The 21,634-nt window shown below is 41.1% G+C and overlaps 1 protein-coding gene across 7 annotated transcripts in view; it reads left to right on the plus strand.

Annotated features, from left to right (window-relative positions):
• Positions 1-21,634, plus strand: part of LOC132384632 (tensin-2-like) — a 259,306-nt gene that overhangs the window by 147,928 nt on the left and 89,744 nt on the right. For all 7 annotated transcript variants that reach the window (XM_059955932.1, XM_059955933.1, XM_059955938.1 and 4 more), the window contains 3 exons: positions 8,804-8,848; positions 17,265-17,306; positions 20,501-20,550. In XM_059955932.1, coding sequence (XP_059811915.1) covers positions 8,804-8,848; positions 17,265-17,306; positions 20,501-20,550 — 137 coding nt within the window. The remainder of the gene's footprint in view (positions 1-8,803; positions 8,849-17,264; positions 17,307-20,500; positions 20,551-21,634) is intronic.

Raw genomic sequence — 21,634 nt, forward strand, 5'->3', positions numbered from 1 at the left:
TTATTTTATTTTATTATTATTATTACTTTTCTCTCTCTGCTAGATTATGAATTGCATTGAACTGCTGCTGCTAAGTTAACAAATTTCATGTCACATGCCGGTGATAATAAACCTGATTCTGATTCTGATTCTGAGTGTGCGCACTAACAGGTTCCTTGGGTGATCTGGCCAAGGGTTAGAAATGCCAGGTGCAAGCAGGGGTTCCTGTTAGAACTTAAGCAGATACTTTGCATTTTATGCAGAACCTTTAACATTAGCAAAGCACCCAGGATGTTTTCCAAGAGTGATTTTTAAACATAAATTAACACTAAGCCACATGAGGAAATATTGGAGCAACAATCAAAAGGTTAGTCAGTAAAGGAAACTTTAAGCAGGAGTATGGAGAGAGATGGAGATGTTTAGAGAGAATTCCAGAGCCAGCACTATCAGTGGTTGAGTGATAAGGGCCAGAGATGACCATGAGACTAAAGTTGGAATATCTTGGACATCTTAGAGGGATAGAAGGCTGAAGGAAATTAAAGACAGAGAGGGGTAAGACTAGGGAAGAATTTGAAAGGTGGGTGAGAATTTTTAAATGGAGACATTGCTTAATTGAGAGCTGTAGTGAATCAGTGAACATAAGGGTGAATGATAATGACTGTGTGTTAGGACACAGCAGCAAAGTTAGGTACTAGCTTGAATGCTGTTCTTTGTAGACATCATTTTCCTACTTTGGTCTCTTCTCTGGGGCTCAGACAAGAGCCATTGGTCCTCCTACTGCATATCGTTTGAATTTGAAAGGATTAATAGGCAACATTGATCATGCTTTAGTCATTCAGGTCAAGAAAGCAAGTCATTCAGATTTGCACTATCAGTGGTAAAACACTGTTTTGGAACTATTACATCCTAATCAGCAGGAAGACCAGTGAAGAGAAACAGTGATAGGATTATATAGTACTTGCTGCAGAATTTCACAACCAGGTAGCTTTCATTGTGGATGGAGGGAGGCAATCAACTTAATGGTTTGGAGGTTTTGAGGGGAGGGGAATAATGCATCAGATATATCCTGTATACTTCCAGTCACCCCATTCCTCTATTCTTTCCTTCCTTTCTCTTTCACCTGCTAGCTAACTAACTTCCCCTTAAAAACATCTGTGCTTGTTACTCAACTTTGGGAGGACAGTTGCATTGTAGCTAATTTACTATGTTAATCCCTAGATGTCTGGATTATTGAGTTTTAAACCCACCGCTGCAGCTGGAGAATTTAAATTCAGTTAATACATTTGAAATTTAAGAAAAGAAACTGGAATCACTAATCATAGCCATAAAGCTACCAGATTGTTGTCAAGGCATGCACTGAGTGAATCAATATAAGGGATAAACCTATCTCACCAATCTTTCAGTGATAGAAGCATCTGTCCATAACAGCTTTAGTAAAAATGATGAGTGCACAGTCCTTGTGGAGATTTAGCCCTGTCTTCACACTGAGGAACTGCCATCATTTTAAATAGGGTAGGTTTAGAACACATCTGGCTACTCAAAACTGGACATTCACACAAGGTGCTGTGGACCATCAGCAGCAGCAGAAATGTTCACTCTCACAACCTGTAAATCCATGACCTAGCATGACCCTCATTCCACCCTTCCTATCAAGACACAAGACATTTTGCAGATGTTGAAGGAACTTGGCAGATTAAAGTTCAAAGTAATTTTTTCTGCATTTTGGAGATGGATATGGATTTAGGCTATGGTTTATGGACTTCCTTTTCAGACTTATTGCTTTTTATATTTTGTAGGTTTTTTTGTCGTCTGCTCTTTCTGTTTTTTGTGTGGAAGAGGGGGATTTGGGGGTCGATGTTCTTGTGTCTTTTGTGCAGGGGGAGGGAGGTTTGGGGGTCAATGTTCTTGTTGTGTTTTGTTTGTTTTTTTGTGTGGGAGAGGGGGATTTGGGGTTAATGTTCTTGTGTGTTTTGTCCAGGAGAAGGGGGTCTGGGGGGGGTCAATCTTCATGTTGCTTCTTGTTGCGTTTTGTTTTTTTTTACTGGAGGAGGGGGATTTGGGGGCTGATGTTCTTGTTCCATTTTGTGTGTGGGGGGGGTTTGGGGGTTGATGATCATGTTGCCGTTCTTTCTTTTCTCTTGGTTTTGTGGCTATCTGGTGAAGAAGAATCTCAGAGTTGTATACTTTGATAATAATTGAACATTTGAACCTTTTGAATATACAACCCTGAGATTCATTTTCTTGTGGGCAATCACATTAACTACAAGAAACACAATAGAATCAATGGAAGATCTCACCCAATAGGACAGAAAACAGAAAACAACCAGCGTGCAAAAAAAACAACAAACTGTGCAAATACAAAAAGAAAGAGAAGAAAAAATGATAATAAACAAACAAACAAATAAATAAACAATAAATATTGAGAAAATTAGATGAAGAATCCTTGAAAGTGAGTCCATAGGTTGTGGGAACAGTTCAGTGATGGGTTGAGTGATGTTATCCCCTCTGGTTCAAGAGCCTGATGGTTGAGGGGCAATAATTGTTCATGAACTTGGCAGTGTGGGTCCTGAGGCTCCTGTACCTTCTTCCTAATAGCAGCAGTGAGAAGAGAGCATGGCCTGGATGGTAGGGGCCCTTAATGGTGGATGCTGTTTTCCTGCGTATATAGAGGGAAATAAACAGTCGACATTTTGGGCTGAGATCCTTCATCAGGACTGGAAAGGAAGGGGGCGGAAGCAAAAATGAGAGGGTGGGGTTGGGGAGGAGTACAAAATGATAGCTGAGACCAGGTGGTGAGGAAGGTGGATGGGTGGGGGAGGGGAGATGGAAGGGGTTCTGTGAGAAGCTAGGAGGTGATAGGTATAAGAAGTAAAGGGATGAAGAAGAAAGAATCTGCTGGAGAAGCCAGTGGACCATGGAATAAAGGGAAGGAGGTGAGAAGGCCATCAGAATGAGGTCAGACGCAGGTTGGGAGAGAAACACCTCACATTCTGTCTTGGGAGTCTCCAACCAGATGGCCTCAATGCAGACTTAAACCTCTTGCATCCATAGCTGCTGCTTGGCCTGCTCAGTCAAGGTGAGGTGGGGGTGGGGAGTGGTGAGGTGTGAGCAAACAAGCAAGATCAAGGGACAGGCAGTGGGCTGCTATTCTGATCTCTTCCCTCTGCCCCCTTTCTTTTCAGTCCTGATTAGAGTCTCAGCACAAACTATCGACTGTACATTTTCCTCCATAGATACTGCATGACCTGCTGTATTGCTGACCATTAGTATCGAGGGATGACCCTGATGAGAGTCTAACCTGCATGAATACAATAGACAACTATGTGATCTCACAATAGATAAATGCTCTTATCAAATTGTAAATGGTTGTGGACAATTAAATAACTAAAGGGAGGAGGATGTTCGATTGTGGTAGGGTCTAGAATGTGAAGGCTAAAGAATAGACTGTAGCATTTATGACCACATTAGTGCCAAGTAGATGATCATCTGTTTCTTCCTGGAATCTCCAATATCACAGAAGCTGGTCTTTAACCATTTGATTTGTTCCCTTAAATCTACATCTTCTAGAAGTAAGAAGGACAAGGTAGCTTGTGCATAAGCACACTAATCTCTGCTGGTTGCCCTTCCTACTTGGAAGTGTACTCAGTGGCCACTTTGTTAGGTACACCAGTGCACCTGCTCATTAATGCAAATATCTAATCAGCCAATCATGTGGCAACAACACAATGCATAAAAATATGCGGTTTCTAGTTCCTGGGTGTCAAGATCTCAGAGGATCTAACCTGGTCTCAACATATTCAAGGCAAGACAGCGGCTATCCTTTTTTTAGGAGTTTGAAGAGATTTGATATGTCAACAAATACACTCAAAAACTTCTGAGAGGCTGCATCACTGTCTGGTATGGGGGGGGGGGGGCGGCTACTGCACAGGACCGAAAGAAGCTGCCTAGGGTTATAAAATTAGTCAGCTCCATCTAGCCTACAAAGTACCCAGGACATCTTCAAGGAGCGGTATCTCAGAAAGACAGCATCCATTATTAAGGACCTCCAGTACCCAGGGCATGCCCTTTTCTCACTGTAGGTAGGAGTACAGAAGACTGAAGGCACACACTCAGCTATTTAGGAACAGCTTCTTCCCCTCTGATTCCTATATGGACATTGAACCCTTGGACACTGCCTCACTTTTTAAAAAAAAAATATAGTATTTCTGTTTTTTTGCACAATTTTTAATCTATACAATATACTGTATAAGGTATACTGAATAAGATTCATTTATTTTTTTCTCTCTGCTAGATTATGTATTGCATTGAACTGCTGCTGCTAAGTTAACAAATTTCACATCACATGCCGGTGGTAATAAACCTGATTCTGATTCTGAAGTCATTAAGAGGTTCAGTCATTGTGCAGAACAACATCAGAATGGGGAAGAGATGTGACTTAAATGACTTGATTGTGGAATGATTGTTGGCAGGATGGTTTGAGTATCTCAGAAACTGCTGACTTCCTGGGATTTTCACGCACAACAATCTTTAGAGGTTACATAGAATAGTGCAAAAACAAAAAAACATCTAGTGAGCAGCAGTTCTGTGGATGAAAATGCCTTGTTAATGTGAAAGGTCAGAGGAGAATGGCCAGTCTGATTCGAGCTGACAGGAAGGCGATAGTAACTCAAATAACCACGCACTACAACAGTGGTGTGCAAAAGAGCATCTCTGAATACACAACATGCCTACCTTGAAGTGGATAGGCTACAGCAGCCGAAGACCACACCAGGTTCCACTCCTGAACCTAATAAAGTGGACACTGAGTGTATATTGCTGGTCCTTCATCATCACTGGATCTGAATCTTGGAACTCTCTCCAACATCACTGTGGAAGTATTTTCATAAGGTTCAGGAAGGCTCACCACTACTTTCTCAAGTGCAACTAATGCAGCAACTTCAAGATTCTGAAAAATTATTAAATTAAAGCAAAATCCACTTGGTTCTTCCAGGAAGGAAGTCCTTAGCCAGTTTGGTCTATATGTGTCTATCATGCCCCAACTGGACTGCAGGAATTTTATTGGTTATTGGTAACGGTCTTGACATTGATGAGTCTCACATTTTCATTTCTTCATGAGGGAAAGGGTAAAGATACACAGAGGAAGAAAAGAATTTGATTTCAGCACAAATTACTGCAAAGAAACAAGGTTGGATCGAGCAGCCATAAAAGGCATTGAAAGAACACAGAACATAGAAATCTACAGCAGATTACTGGCCTTTCAGCCCACAATGTCGTGCCGACCATGTAACCAACTCTAGAAACTACCTAGAATTACCCTAACACATAACACTCTATTTTTCTGAACTCCATGTATCTGATAGTCTCTTAAAAGACCCTATTGTATCCGCCTCTACCACTGTCGCTGGCAGCCCATTCCACGCAGCCACTACTCTCTGGGTGGGAAAACTTACTTCTGACATCCCCCCGTACTTTCTTCCAAGCACCTTAAAACTATGCAACACACACGAAATGCTGGTGGAACGCAGCAGGTCAGTCAGCATCTATAGGGAGAAGAGCTGTCGACGTTTCGGGCCGAGACCCTTTGTCAGGCCCGAAACGTCAACAGTGCTTCTCCCTATAGATGCTGACTGACCTGCTGTGTTCCACCAGCATTTCATGTGTGTTGTTTGAATTTCCAGCATCTGCAGATTTCCTCGTGTTGACCTTAAAACTATGTCCTCTTGTGGCAACCATTTCAGCCCTGGGAAAAAGCCTCTGACTATCCACATGATCAATGCCTCTCATCATCTTATACATCTCTATTAGGTCACTTCTCATAGTCTGTCGCTCCAAGGAGAAAAGGTCAAGTTCACTCAACCTATTCTCATAAGACATGCTCTCCAATCCAGGCAACATCCTTGTAAATCTCCTCTGCACTCTCGCTATAGTATCCACATCCTTCCTGTAGTGAGGTGACCAGAGGTATGGAGGTATAGCCTTTCAGGAACATACAGGAAGTACCAAAGGTGCAGTACAGAGTGAATGCTATGGTGGTATTGCCTTGCAACAACAAGGAAGGTCAAAGTTTACACTGTAACAGCTTGTAGCTCAAGATACGATCTGAAAACAGCTTGGGATGATATAGATGCCCTTATGTTCCCTTCAAAATAATATCAGAGTTCAAAGTAAATTTATTATCAAAGTACATATATGTCAACATATACTGTACAACCTTGATGCTAAATCTGCAATAAATTTAAAGTCAACCTGCATTGTGGATGTGATCAACATAAGTGGTCATTGGGACCATTAGCCATTGTGTGAAGATATCCTTTTGTAAAAAAAGTATTTAGCACCTCTCCATGATCTATGTAAAATGATGACTGGATATTTGCTTGGAAAGGCTAAACTACTTTCTCTACGGATTATAATGTATCAGTGTTGGAATATGTTTAAGGCCCTAATCAATTTCAGGTTTATAGTAGATTTAGCTGTGGCAGTTGCAACATTCTTTGATTAAGTTAGTGTGCATCGCCTGAAGGGAAGTTACTCTTCATGATTTGAAGGTTCAAGGCACAGATTAAATCTGATTTACTGATTTTGATTCTTAACATGTTAGCTCCTTCCTTTGAGTAGGATCCTGTTTATGTCAGAAGCAGAGTTGAGGACTTTGCAGAAAAATCCTTTAATTGAAAGTTCACAGATTTATTCAAATGCAGTTTTTTGGAGGGGACTTTAAATTTCAGTAAAGTATGTTTGAGTACAAAGGACATAACTAAACGGAGATCTAGGGACCACAAAAGAGAGGTTGGTCAAAATATGGAACTCTAATCCAGTACAAAAACTAGCAAATTATACTTTAGATTTGTGGTTTCTGGGAAGTGCGTTGAGATAAACCCCGACTCTAATAACAGTGCTCATCGTTTTGGGAAGAATTTCAACAAAGTTCATCATTGAACACCTCTCCCCACCCTGCCCATAATTCCAGAGAACTGAGCTCACCAGTTTTTTCATTAACAACCAGAGGATTCAATATCAACAAAACAACCTTAATTACATGACACCTTTAAGTTAGTGAAACATCCCGAGGCTCTTACCAGCAGCCTTGGCAAAGTAAGGAATGACACTGAGGCACATAGGGAGATATCAGGATGTGTGGCAAATGCTCATTTACAGTGATCGATTTTAAGTAGGAGAAAGTATGAGAGAGTTGGAGAGGTTTAGGGAGGGAATTCCAGGGCTCAGGTAGGGCCCAGGCAAATCATGGCATAGCCGCCAGTGGTGGAGTGATTAAAACTAGAGATGTTAAAAGAAACAGAATTAGGAAAGTGCAGAGATGAAAGGCAGTTTGAACCAGAGATATGAGGAGTAAGGCCCTGGAGGGAATTGATTATCAAGATGAAAATGTTACCCTTGAGTCATGACCAGGACCAGAATGGATCAGCAAGTGTGGGGTGACAGCTGAATAGGACATTGGACACAGCATTTTAGTCAAGTGACTGTTTTGGAAAGGTGGGAAGTCAGCCAGGAGTGTGTTAGCAATAGTCTGTTTTAGAGGTAACAGAAATTAATTGGAGAACACCCAGGGTGGAGATTTAAAGGGGCTTGTCTCAGTGATTGTGTGAAATGAAGCCAAGCCAGGTGGAGAGAGTCAGACATTAAACACTGGAACTGAAAGAGCTCTCTGTCTGGATTTGCTTTCCATCTTATTAAAGTTCTGTAGATGGATGTACAGATGTAGGCTTCTATAAACAGAGACTACAGTTTATACTGTCAATCTTTTTAACAGCTATTGAATTAGAATCAATGACCAAACAGCCAAATGCAAGAAATCTATTTGAGGTGCAGTAAGCTTGGGTCACTGGTTTTAGGAGCAAACCCACAGTGAGGCTGACTGCTTCCACACTTAATGGAAGCAAAGTCGATCGTTCTTCCAGCTCTGAATCCAGAGTTACCTGTGGATCAAAAGCAACAGGAGTCTCACTCTGCTGACTCTAAGGGGCTTAATGGAAAGAAGTTGGAGCAGTGCCAATTTCTGCCAGCATGCAAAGTTGTGCAGAATTCATAAAATCATTCACTTCACTCACAGGACACAATCTGCATTGCTCTGAGCAATACAGAGTTTTGCCCCAGGTTCAAGTTCAGGTTTGATTTTGGAAGAATGTGTAGGGAGATTTATTCTGCACCTGATCCACCTGACATCAAACTGCAAGACAAAAACTCTGAAGTATTGATGGTATTTTCATTGTTCCTGGGCTGTGTGTGTCACACTACACGTGCTCAGATGTGATGCTTTATTCTGGCTGTCAATACCTGCTGATGGATCATCTTCTCAAATTTAGCATCAACAGCTATTTACCTTTACTGCTTCCTCAGTTGTCTCCTGTGAGCCTCAAAGTTGTGGAGCTGATCTTCTCTTACAACTTCTTTTTGTTCTGCTATGTACACCTTTTGAAATGCCAAGTATGATGTCACTGAATCACTATTTCATTCAACCTTGCCTGGACCTGAGCCCAGGTTTGCATGGTGAGCAAATGTTCTCGGCCTTGGGCTGCACTCTGAACTTAAGACTGTGCTTTATTCAGAGGGTCTATGCCTGGGCCTTTCAGCTTGGCTTCCCCATTTTAAACTGCACAAAGCTTTGGCTTCTAAGCCTCCAGTTTGTATTAGGAGAGGATTGATGTAAATTGGAGCAAGTCTCAAAAGTGGTGTGTGACAACAGCATAGAAATTGAATTATGGAGCTAACAGTATAAAATGTGCAGAACAAATTAGCTGCTGAGCCAGTTCACATCCTGTATTTGTTTCAAATGACTTCAACCTTTGAGCTTTATTGTGTTTTGCAGGTAATGACCATCTGTGTGCCTCCAGCCCCGCGCAGCCTTGAACTTGTAAGTACCCTGGCACACTGTGCCACCAAAAATGATGGGTGTGTGACCTGTTTTGCCAAGCTTTACCTTTGTCCATAGATTCCTGCTCTCATTGATTCAACTTTGTGTCAGCTTAGGACATCAGGATGTCATTGTCAGTGCTTGATCCATTTACCTGCCATTGGAGGGCCTTCTTGCCTGTCCATCTTGGAAACGTGAAATCTTCCATCTTCCTGACGCATTGCTCAAAGTATTTACATAAAATACCAGGGCATATAATCTAGGTGATAGTGACAGCAAGGAGACATTGCTATAGTCTCAGAAAGTGCTAGGTGCCTGACTTGATGAGTATTATCACAGTTTTTGATTTTTATTTCAGACTCCCAGTATTTGCAGTTTTTAATTTCCAGTCACCAGAATCTTCCTTATTCTCCTGGTCCACCTTTGTTTCTCTCTCTTGCTTATTGTGTTTTCAATGCAGTGAAGAAGGAGTGCAGCACTTTTGGAGGTGATATTTTATCCCATGAGACATTAAATTGAAGCCCTACCTACTCCCTCAGGAGAATGTGAGAGACCCTGTACCACTATTGGGAACAGAGGCAGAGGAGTTTTCCCTGTTGTCTTGCCTAATATTTATTCCAGAGCCTAAATTGCAGTACCCATTCACAGGATGTCCATGGCCACACTTGCCTCTGCAGAGATGGGACAACAAGTATCCTGCCAACCCTGCTGCCTTGGTCATTCTACGAGGTTCAGTGCTCTAAATTAGAGGGCAGAAATTGAGGCCTCATCCACAGACCAACATGATGGTCTTCTGATGTTTTCTTTAACAGTTCCTAAGTGTCTCATGATTAGAGATAATTAGGTACAGATGAAGAACATTTAAATAATTCAAAAGAAATTCTTAAATAAGTAATTTAATTTCAAAACAATATTCAATCTACTGTATGTAAATAAATTAATATTTTTTGAAGTGGGGGAAAAAATGCCGGCTGGTGGTGTAGTGGTATCTGCACCGAACTTTGAGGCAAGTGGTTCCTGGTTTGAATCTGGTCAGCTCCTTGCACACTTTCTATCCGTGCTGGGTTGAGCATCGTGCTAGCAATTTGGCCTCGTAAACAACAGACAAGTGCTAAAGAAACAGCAAGCTTGCTGCCCAATGTGTCATAAGGCGTGGAGAGGAACGACAAAGTGAAAAATAAGCCACTTACCCCTTGCAGTGTGGTTCAGTAACCCCTTTGCGTGATTTGGTCTTCAAGTTGCTGACACTAGCTGTAGTTTTACTGTGGGACTATCAGTACAATTTACCCCATATCTGACCATTGAATTGAATTGACTTTATCTCTTACATCCTTCACATGCATGAGGAGTAAAAATCTTTACATTATGTCTCCGTCTAAATGTGCAATCATAGTAATTATAATAATTTATAATAAATAGAACAGTCAATGTAATATAGAGTACACTGAAATCAGCGTGAGTTCATCAGTCTGATGGCCTGGTGGAAGAAACTGTCCCGGAGCCTGTTAGTCCTGGCTTTTATGCTGCAGTACCGCTTCCCAGATGATAGCAGCTGGAATAGATTGTGGTTGGGGTGACCTTGTAAATGTTCTGAATAGTGGTGAGTTCACATCTACAGATGTGCTGGGCTGTCCGCACCACTCTCTGCAGAGTCCTGCGATTCAGGGAGGTACAGTTCCCATACCAGGCAGTGATGCAGCCAGTCAGGATGCTTTCAATTGTGCTCCTGTAGAAAGTCCTTAGGATTTGGGGTCCATACCAAACTTCTTCAACCGTCTGAGGTGAAAGAGGTGCTGTTGTGCTTTTTTTCTCCACACAGCTGGTGTGTACAGTCCCCGTGAGGTCCCCGGTGATGTGGATGCTGAGGAACTTAAAGCTGTTCACCCTCTCAACCCCAGATCCATTGATGTCAATAGTGGTTAGCTGGTCTCCATTCCTCCTGTAATCCACAAACAGCTCCTTTGTTTTTGCGACATTGAGGGAGAGGTTTTTTTGACGCCACCATGTCAGAGAGATGACTTCTTCCCCGTAGGCCACCTCGTTATTGTTTGAGATGAAGCTAATCAATGTAGTGTCATCGGCAAATTTAATTAGCAGATTGGAGCTGTGGATGGCGACACAGTCATGGGTATACAGAGAGTAAAGGAGGGGACTCAGTATGCAGCCCTGAGGGGCTCCTGTACTGAGAGTCAGAGGGGTGGAGGTGAGGGACCCACTCTTACCACCTGCTGGCGATCTGACAGGAAGTCCAGGATCCAGCTGCACAAGGCAGGGTGACCTGGGTCACAATACTATAAAAAGAAAGAGTAACTCTGTTGGGTACAAGGTTGAGAAATTAATCTGCTTGGCCTACTTCATTCAATAGGACACAAAGCCAATCACTTAAGTACTGGTAAAGCAAGCAGTCTTAATTCTGTTGATTTTGTCTTTGTGATTGTGATTTCTTGTAATTTACTGATAAGAGCACTGTTCTGTCAGTACCTGTGCGAGTTAAATTGGCAGCAGTTTGATCACACTGCAGAGGTGTGGCAAAGGCACCATACTATTATCAAACTGAAGATCAGCATTTCAGGAAACCAACCAGGTTGTGCACATAAATTTATTTGATCAGGCAAATGCTAATTACATTGCAAACAGTGGAAAAGTATCCACAGGGTTTAACCGTTTAGTCATAAAGCAATTAAATGGCAGGCACCTGTATCTTTTTAATTATTTTCAAGAAGCAGCTCATTCTGTGTACATCACCATTATTTGTAATCAAGAGCTGCTGGTTTCAAATGCAATAGTAATGAAAGCAGCACAGCCTGACTTCTCTGTCATGTTGATGAGTGAGTAAATACTGTAAAATGAGCCCTTCCGCTGTGTCAGTATCCTGTCCTCTGCGTTGACCAGTTTATGTAGTGCTTTCAGTTCAAAAGCTGTGAGACAGGTTTCAACACTGGCTGTGTGGCCCAGTTAACATTCCCCTCACCTGAACTAGTCGGTTCAAATTTTAACTTGCTCCTTTTGACTCATTATCGAATTTTGACTGGTGGACTGTAGGGAACTTCTTTAAAAAATGGATACCATGGGCTATGATCATCTCATTCAGTCCTAGCCAAGGTGTTAACCCAGAGAAGCAATTTTGGATTCCCAACCTGGGCCTGGAAAGGTAAGCTATTTTAAATTTTAGTTTTGTTTCCTTGTGAGCCAGGAACGGACTTGAGGTCTCTCCACTGCCACACCCCCACCCCACCCTCACAATGCCCTACTGACACTGCCCTATCCTTCCACTTCTCCAACTCCAAACTACTTAGCTGACTGCCCAGTGTCGGTCTTCTGGGTGCCCTGATTACTTATTCCCACAGCCAGCCAGGAGCTTGTGTTTCTCTTTCAACTGGGGCCTTCAGCAGATGAACAGCAGGACTTCAAGGCTCTTTAATCCAAGTTGTACTACAGGTCTCTTGTTCTCCTTTGAGCCTTCCCGTATCACCTCCCACTGGCGTTAAAGGTTGGATTTACAGAACTGAAATTGGCACCCAGTGCAAGCTAGAAAACTAGGCCTCCATTCTCTGGAGTTTAGAAAATAAGAGATAATGCTATTGAAACTAACAAAATAATATTACAGGAATCTACTGGGCTGGATGATATTTCCCTTGGATATGGAGTCTACAAACCAGGAGTCAAAAGTTTCAAAATAAAGGATGGGCAGTTTTTTATGACTAAATGGAAAAAAAATTCTTCACTCAGAAAGTGAATCTTTGAGATTCTCTTTTCGAGAAGAATGTAGACAATTGCTCATTAAGTATGTTTCATACACAGGTTGATGGATTTCTGAATTTAAGAAATGAAGGGATATGGGGATAAGAGAGGTTGAGAATCAGCCATGATATTGTTGAGTGGTAGAGCAGTTCAGGAGGCTGAGTGGCTTACTTTTGCTTCTATTTCCATCTGTCTTCACATTGGAGATAATTATTCTGAGAATGATAAAACACAAATACAGTGGACTCCAGTTAATTAGGACATATTGTGACCAGTACATTTTGGCCCAATTAAGTGGCTGTCCGATTAGCCAAAATTCCATGGAAATAGTTGAAAAGGTATTAAAAAAGACAAACTAATTTTAACTGAGTAATAAATTTTGTATTTAAATGAAATACAAAACAAATTAGAACATTACCAATAAGACTACAGTACTATAAAACTGTGTATTAGTTCCTCATAGTTGTTGATGGAGGAATTCATCCAGTGTGCGCTTCCATTTTTTTTCAATTGACTGTAAATGAACAAAATCAGTGCAGATAATGGATTGCCTTCATACAGTGCTTCTGACAATTACATCCTTTAAATCTTCATTTTAATTGTAACATTCAAGATGATTGTTAATACTTTCAAATTCTTTGTAATTCCTAACTTGTTGAAGTAGTAAAATTATTTCATTTTCACTCCCAGCTGTTTCTTGCATCTCTAAGCCTAAACACTTGAAACCACAGTGAGCAAAACAGTCCTGGGTTTTCTTGCTGCTTGTTTCTCACCAACTATCAGTGACAACAAACACTGCATTTTGAGCACAAACGCATGCAACCGATGCTATCCCTGAGCATGGTGTAGTGTCTAACAGCCATGCAAATGCACATGACTGACCATAGTTAGACCATAGTTAAGCAACAGTCTCCTGTCCCAATTAAGCAGCATTGTGTCCCGAATATGTTTGTAAATAAAGGGAGACCCAGCTATTTTCTTGATTTGTTTTTGTTTATGAGGTATACCAAATAAGTGGTTGCCCCGATTAATCAGTGGTCCAATTAACTGGAATCCACTGTATATATAAAACTAGAATACTGTCCCCCTGTTCTCCTATTTTTCCATTTACCTGTTTTTCTTGCTAGTCTTATACACTGTCCAGTGATGTATCTTGTTGGACCTTTTTTCCCTGCTAGCTTCCAATATCAGTCATTCCAATTCTCCTTCCACTTCTGTTGTTCTGCACCCAATGGCCATTTTAGAGTCCAGATCACATTTTGCAGAATTGGTTTAATGGCTGGTTTGCCAGCCTGTGATAAACTGAGATAGGGAAGTTTGGTTAACCGATCTCTGAGTCAAGCATTGCACAAAATTTACTTCAGTTATTTGCTGTTATGAGACAAGCTCCTTAGAGCAGACGAAGCTCAGCAGAGATCAGATAGAGTGTTTAAAGTCATTAAGAATTTAATTAGAAGAAGTATTTCCAGTGGCAGAAGGGCCAGTAATCAAGATACCAAAGGTTTAAGATAGTTGGCAAATCCAGAGAGACAACAAGGATGTTTTCTGTTCATAAGTGTCTTAGTGGGATCATAGAATCATTACAGCACAAAAGGAAGCCACTTGGCTCATTGAGTTAATGTCAGCTCCATGGGAAACAATACACTGAGTCCCATTTCCATGCTCTTTCCCCAGAAGTTCTTTTTTTTCCCCACATCTTTCCAATTAGTGTCATAGAGCAATACAACACAGAAACAGGCCTTTCAGCTGGCAGACTGACCTGACTGTCAACCACCTATTCACACAAATCTGACTTTCATCTCATTTTATTCTCCCCACATGCCCATCAACTCCTGGATTCTACCCTTCACCTACATACAAGAGACAGTTTACAGCAGCCACCACTCTACTGACCTGCACATCTTTGGAATGTGGGAGGAAAGCAAACACCCAGCAGAAAACCACACAGCAACAGGAAGAATGTGCAAACTCCACACAAACAGCACATGAGGTCAGGATCCAACCTGTGAGGCAGTGCTTCTAAAAGCTCTGCCACTGTTCTGTGCCAAATGACTCTTTCCAGTACCTGTAAGTCAGCTCCACATCACTATTGCTATCTATGTAAAATAGTTTCCCCCACATTCCCCCCCCCCCCCATATCTATTGGCCAAAACTTTATTACTGTGTTCCCCAGTCCTTTAGCTCTGTACCAATGGGAAGACCATTTGGAAGGCAGACAAAAGCAGATTTAATAGAAACTTCCCATAAGAAATTGGATTATTATGGGAAAGGTAGTGAAGATAAAGTTATCAGGTTTACAGGGAAGGAGCAGACAAATGGGACCGATGGGCAAGCTCTTCTGATGAACTGGCACAACTATGATAATCCGTATTGGCGTCTGTGGTGTATTATGCTCTGGTATACAGTATATAAATAGTTGCTCCAATAAACCTGTTGCCATTTCCAGCAACCCAGCAGATTCTGAACAAAGGCATCTAGAAGGTTAACTCAGCCACCTCATTACCAGTGTTGGAGCACTGAATGTTGAACAAGCAGTGGGTTGCTACTCTAATCTCAGATCAAGCTGATAACTTCAGTAACTGTTGTTGGGCTCCCCAGGCCTTTTTGCCCTTATGAGTCAGAAAAATTCCATACCTCCCTGGTTTTTATTATGGTTGCTATGTACAGCTTGAGAGTTGTAATTGGAAAGGAAAGCATAAGATGAGGAGGCTCCATCCACCTTCAGTCAGCTGAGAATTTTGCCACCTTTGTCAGCACTACTCACCGAAAGCTTGCCGTCGAATTGGGCCCACGTGGCAAGGCATTTATACATGTCATGATTCTGAGGATATAAAGAGATAGAATCAAGAAGAGGTCATTATTTGCCTTAAACCTGCTTCACCTTTCAGTAAAATCCTCTCCCTCATATCTTTCCCATACAGTCCCTATATCTAAGGCTCCAGCACACTTTCCAGGAACTGTAAATCCAGAGGTGCATGTGGAAGGATTCAGAATAACCCGGCCAATTCTATATATCCACTGAGTGTATTCCCTGACACCTATTGCTCAAGTGCTGTAGAACCAAGCAGTGTCCCTACTAATCTCCTTCCCTAAAAAAAACATTCAGGACCCCTGATATACAAATACCATTTATATATACCAGACTGTCAATATAGTCTGTGCACACAAACATTTTAAACTTATTTGCTTAATGGAGAAGTTCTGTAGGTAGGCATAGCATAGTGGCTATGTCATTGAATTTGAATCCAAGGGTTTGAACTATAATATGAAGACCTGAGGTTCAAATCCCAGCACTGTGGTTATTTAATTTAATTAATTTAAATCTAAATTTTAAAAAAATGTTATTTGTAAGGGTAACTGTGGAATAACTGAACTGTCAAATCTGATACCCCTTGCTGTGCTTATGCAAGCCATTCAGTTTGTGGATCAATTAGTGATGGATGGGTCTTGCTCATAACTCTCATTTCCCATGAATATAAATGAAATGAAAATGGGATATTCTAAAGCAATACTCTTGTATCCTGTGTTTTTTTTAAAACCATATTCAGTCATAGCATATTAATGTTACTGACATTTACTATCTATTTATTTGCCCCTGAATTAATGGTTTGTTGTTTTCCTGCACTGCACTCTTTCAGTAGCTTTTATACTTTTTTTCTGCATTGTTATTGTTTTACGTGTATTACCTCAATGCACTGTGTAATGATCTGATCTGAATGGACAGTTTGCAAAACAAGCTTTTCACTGCATCTTGGTACATGTGACAATAATAAACTGATACCAATACCACTACCAATGTACACTTGGTGGGTCTGGAATCACACAGAGACCAAAGCGGGTAAGTCCTCTGAAGAACTCACTAGTGAACCAGGTAGATTTTATGATCATTCAGTTCCCAAGATAAGTTTTTACTTACTTTAAAAAAGAATGTTATTTTGCAAGGTTAACAAGAATTTAAGCTCTACTACTGCTGTGGTGAGATATGAATGTATATCTTTAGATCACTGCTGGTTACGAGACCAGTCATTTAACAACTACATTACTTAACCCATCAGTTGTGCTTTCTGGCAAGGGAATGGTTCACTAATGTCACTTCAACATAGTTGCTCCAGTGCGTTGGCCCAAAGCTCCCTAGTGGGACCCCCAGCATCAGCTTCAATTTGAGAGGTTTTCATTGGAGAACATTGCAAGATTCATAAATATTTGCCCTCTTTAAATGTTTAAATTTACTGCTGGGTCACATTCAGCACCAGAACTTTATAGAAATGGTTGTTTTTAGACTGAGTAATAATAAAAACACCTGTGGTGCACAAATAATTCTCCCGGGCAAAAGGCAGGAGGGCCCTACAAAATGTTTTTTTCTCTCTGTGTGAATCTTCCAGGGTCTGTCCTCCACCTCTCATGGGCTGTGTCATTTCTGAGTACAGGAAACAGGACACTCCTGTCTTCTTTTCATTTTAGAAGAGAGTAAGAGTGTGAAGTGGTGGGGGTGTTTGGGTGGAGGGCGGGGTTGGGTTGGTGCAGGCTAGGTCAGGGAAGTGAGCAGACAACATTTCTGTCATGTTATCGGTCCTGGATGAATGCCCACAATCAACTCAATGTGGATTCCTGTAAGATAAGGGCTAGTTTTGTTGATGCGTCAGTAAATAGCTTTCCTGTTTCTGATTTCTCATAGCCAAGGAAGAGTACTGGAACAGTGAAGAATATAGAGCATTTGGTGAGTAAAATAAAGTGAGCGTGTCTATCTTTGTATGCATGTGTGTGTTTATATGTGTGCTTGTGAGTGTCTGTCGTGTGTGTGTGTGTGTGTGTGTGTGTGTGTGTGTATGAAACACTGTGGCAATGACATGTGCCCACATGCTTCTGTGAAGTATCAAGTGCTGGAGGCTATTATCTTTACAAATAAATAAGATTCCTTCACAGAATAAGTGTCCAAGGTTTCCCTGAATTCTCCTTAAATATATTTAAACTACATTTATGTAACGAGGATAGTACATCAAAAACTATAGCCTCAACTATAACCTCAAAGGATTTTAGTTGTTTTCTGAATTGTATTTTATTTTCTTTATCCCTTTTTCTCCTTTCTGTTAATATTTTGTTTCACTGTTTAGTGCTTTTACTGTCTGATGCTGTTTGCTGTATATTCCTTCCTGGTGATTTTATTCATACCACTCCCATAGTTTAGATAACAATAGGTAATGTCTCTTTGCTGAAAAGTGAGAAGCATCAGTTTTTTAAGATGTGCGTTACAAGAGCTATCTTTCCTGCTTGTGACACTTTGTAGTGTGCAGCTGATCTTGTGTAAAACCCAGGACTGCACGGAAGGATCTGGCATTGCTCTGCCTTTTGCGATCATCTTTGCATCCTCACTCGCCACAAGTGTACCAGAAAATGAAGGGTGGCAAATGTTATTCATTTGTTCAAGAAGGGTAATAGGCATATCCTAGGAATGATAGACCAGTGAGTTTTACATCAGTAGTAGGCAAACTTACAGAGAGGATCCTTAGAAACAGGATTTATGAGTATTTGGAGAAGAATAGTCTGATTAGGGATCGTCTATATAACTTTGTGAGGGGTAGGTTGTGCCTCATGAGCCTGATAAATTTTTTGAGGAAGTGAAAAAATAAATTGATGAATATAGAGCAGTGATGTGGTGTATATGGATTTTATTGAGTTCTGATGAGGTTCCCCCAGGTAGCCTCACTCAGAAAGTCAGGGGTATGTGATCCAGGGAAACTTGGCTGTGTGGATTCAGAATTGGCTTGCCCACAAGACTCAGAGGGTGGTTGTAAATGGAGAATATTCTGCTTGCAGGTCCGTGACTAGTGGTGTTCTGCTCAGATCTGTTTTGGGAGCCCTGCTCTTTGTGATTTAGATGAGGAAGTGGAAGGGAGGGTTAATAAGTTTGCAGAGGACACTGAGGTTGATGGTGTTGTGGATAGTGTAGAAGGTTGTCATAGGTTACAACAGGACATTGATGGGATGCAGAGCTGGGCTGAGAAATAGCAGATGAAATCCGGAGAAGTGTGAAGTGATGCACTTTGAAAGGTTGAACTTGAAGGCAGAGTACATGGTGAATAGCAGGATTCTTAGCAGTCTGGAAGAACAAAGGGATCTTTGGGTTCATATTCATAGATCACTCAAAGTTGCAGTGCAAGTTGATAGGGTGGTTAAGAAGATATATGCTGTGATGGCCTTCATTAGTCGGGGTATTGAGTTCAAGAGCTGCGAAATAATATTGTAGCTCTAAAAGACTCTGGATAGAACACACTTAGAATATTGTGTTCAGTTCTGGTTCCTCATTATTAGGAAGCATATGGAATCTTTAGAGAGGATACAGAGGAGATTTACCGCAATGCTGCCTGAATTATTTTATGAAGAAAGGTTGAGCGAGGTAGAGCTTTCCTCAAAGGAGGTTGAGAGCTGAATTAATAGAAGTGTATAAGATGATAAGATGCATAGATCGAGAGAACAGCCAGCACCCTTTATCCAGGGCGGCAATGGCTAATATGAGAAGGCATCATTTTAAGGTGATTAGAGGAAAATATAGAGAGATGTCAGAGGTGTTTTTTTTTTTACATAGAGTGGTGGGTGTGAGGAACATGTTGCCAGGGCTCATTGTGGAGGCAGCTACATACATTAGGTACTGTTCTGTGTAGTATGTTTTGACTTCTGAAGTGTGTAAAGTTTCTGGTGTGTTGGTCAAGAACACGTCTATAAGCTCATGCCAGTGTCTGTGTTTCTGTTGTGTAGAATATTTAATAAATAACTAATTTTCTGGCATGGGAAGCTCTGCATGTAGATCTGCTCTCTCCAGTGGAAGCAAAACATCCCATGGTACTATTTTGAATAGTTCTTCTTTGTGTCCTAGTCAATATTTATACCCCAGTCATCATACCTAAAACAGGGAGGGTGTGAGGAAAAGATTTGATATGTGGACAATGGTTATAGTCTGGAACTCACTGCCTGGAGAGTGCTGGGAACTGAGTGAATCAGGGATTTCAGAAGGTAATTGGGTAAGCACTGGAGGAAAAATAATCTGCAAGGCCATGGGGAAAGAGTGAAGGAATGAGACAAGGAAGAGCCAAATGCTGAACAAGGAAACACTTTTGACTCATGAGCTGAACAGCCTCTTCTTGTGTCAGAGCAATTCCAAAGTTCTCTGCAAGGACAATCATTATCTCATTGCTTCAGTAAGGTTGCCATGTACATATTGGCCAACACAAGAGTGGCTGGACTTCCAGCAGGACTCTATTGCCTGTAAGTTCTCCTTAGGATGTGCTGTAGTTATGATAGGTCTGTCTTTTCAGGAGGAACAAGGATAGAAATTCTGTAAGCATTCTCTTAGTCCAATTTTCCCACTCTTGGTCTTTGGTTCCTTTATTTACTGGTACGTTAATTGGCCACTATAAAGTGTGTAGGTGATGTGTAGAACCTGAGGGTGGTTGACGAGCAGAGGTGAAGAATAAAAATGGAATTATGCAGGTCCGCATTCTATGATTCAATCTCTTGTTGAATCATGGAGAGATATGCTGTATCTCTTTATGATTCAATGAAAGTTATAGCTGTATACACTAGGAGAAAGGGATGAACTGCTGCTGTTGATTTTACACTCCTGGTCCCTCAACCTTGCATCCCTCTGCTCAAATTTCTATTCAAAAAAATGCTTACTTCTAATGAACTCACATAGCAAGTATTTGATTTGCTGTGAACTTTCCCTGGTTTAGCTGGAGACAGGCCCAAAACTGAAATGTGATACTCCCTTCACAAGAATGACTTTGCCAGTTCCCAGCCCACACAGTTGTGATAAACAATATTAAACATGAAGAGATCAAAAAAATGTTTTCAGTCTCATACAGTAGATGTTTTACCACATTCACTAGTTGAAATAAAGTTCTTTTCTCTGTGTAGGGGTCAACAAGATCTTTGAAAAGTCCCAATCAAAGGAGCACTCTGCCAAGGTAAGTCAGTCAATTTGTTGAAGTGTTCATTTTAAAAATAGATAATTGAAGGAGTGAAGGAATTTATGAAGTTTTGAGAAAGCATTAACGGTGCGTGATCTGAAACACAGCTTTCTCCCTGTTCAAGGTTGCCAAGAACTCAAGGCCTCAGGGTTACAAGGAGAATTAATACTCATCGACAGGAGCCAACATTGAAAGGCTCTTTATGAAAGCCAGGTTAATATAATAGACGTTGCCACCATGTTTTTCTATGCCTGGGATCTTCATGGTGCATTCTTAATTAAATTATAAGTCTCCAGTTCTTAAAAGTTTGGAATGTTCAAGATTCCGAAGTAAGATGATTGGATTTGCTCAGTTATAGAGTCATAGAGAAATACACCACAGAAACAGGCCCTGAGGTCCTCTAGTCCATGCCAAAACCATTTAGACTGCTTATCTTAAACATCGACATCAAGCTCACATGCACCACTTCTGCTGGCAGCTTGCTTCACACTCTCACAACCCTCTGAGTGAAGAAGTTTCTCCTCATGTTCCCCTTAAACTTCTCACCTTTCACTCTTAAGCCAAAACCTCTGGTTGTAATCTGAACCAACCTCAGTGGAAAAAGCCTGCTTGCATTTACCCTATCCATACCCCTCATAATTTTGTATACCTCTATCAACTCTCCTCTCAATCTTCTATATTCTAAATAATACAGTCCTAATGTATCCAATCTTTCCTTGTAACTCAGGTCCTCCAGACCCGGCAACATCCTTGTAAATTTTCTCTGCACTCTTTCAACCTTGTTTATATCTTTCCTGTAGGCAGGTGCCCAAAACTGCACACAATGCTCCAAATTAGACCTCACCAATGTCTTATACAATTTCAATATAACACCCCATCTCCTGTACTCAAAACATTGATTTATGAAGGCCAAATGTGCCAAAAGCTTTCTTTATGACCCTATCTACCTGTGACATCACTTTCAATTAATTATCGGTCTATTCCCAGATCCCTTTGTTCTACCACTCACCTCCGTGCCCTACTGTTCACTGTGTAAGACTCACCCTGGTTGGTCCTACCAAATTGCAAAACCTTGCACTTG

Source organism: Hypanus sabinus, chromosome X1 (genome assembly GCF_030144855.1).
Source record: "Hypanus sabinus isolate sHypSab1 chromosome X1, sHypSab1.hap1, whole genome shotgun sequence".
In the NCBI taxonomy this organism is placed as follows: domain Eukaryota; kingdom Metazoa; phylum Chordata; class Chondrichthyes; order Myliobatiformes; family Dasyatidae; genus Hypanus; species Hypanus sabinus.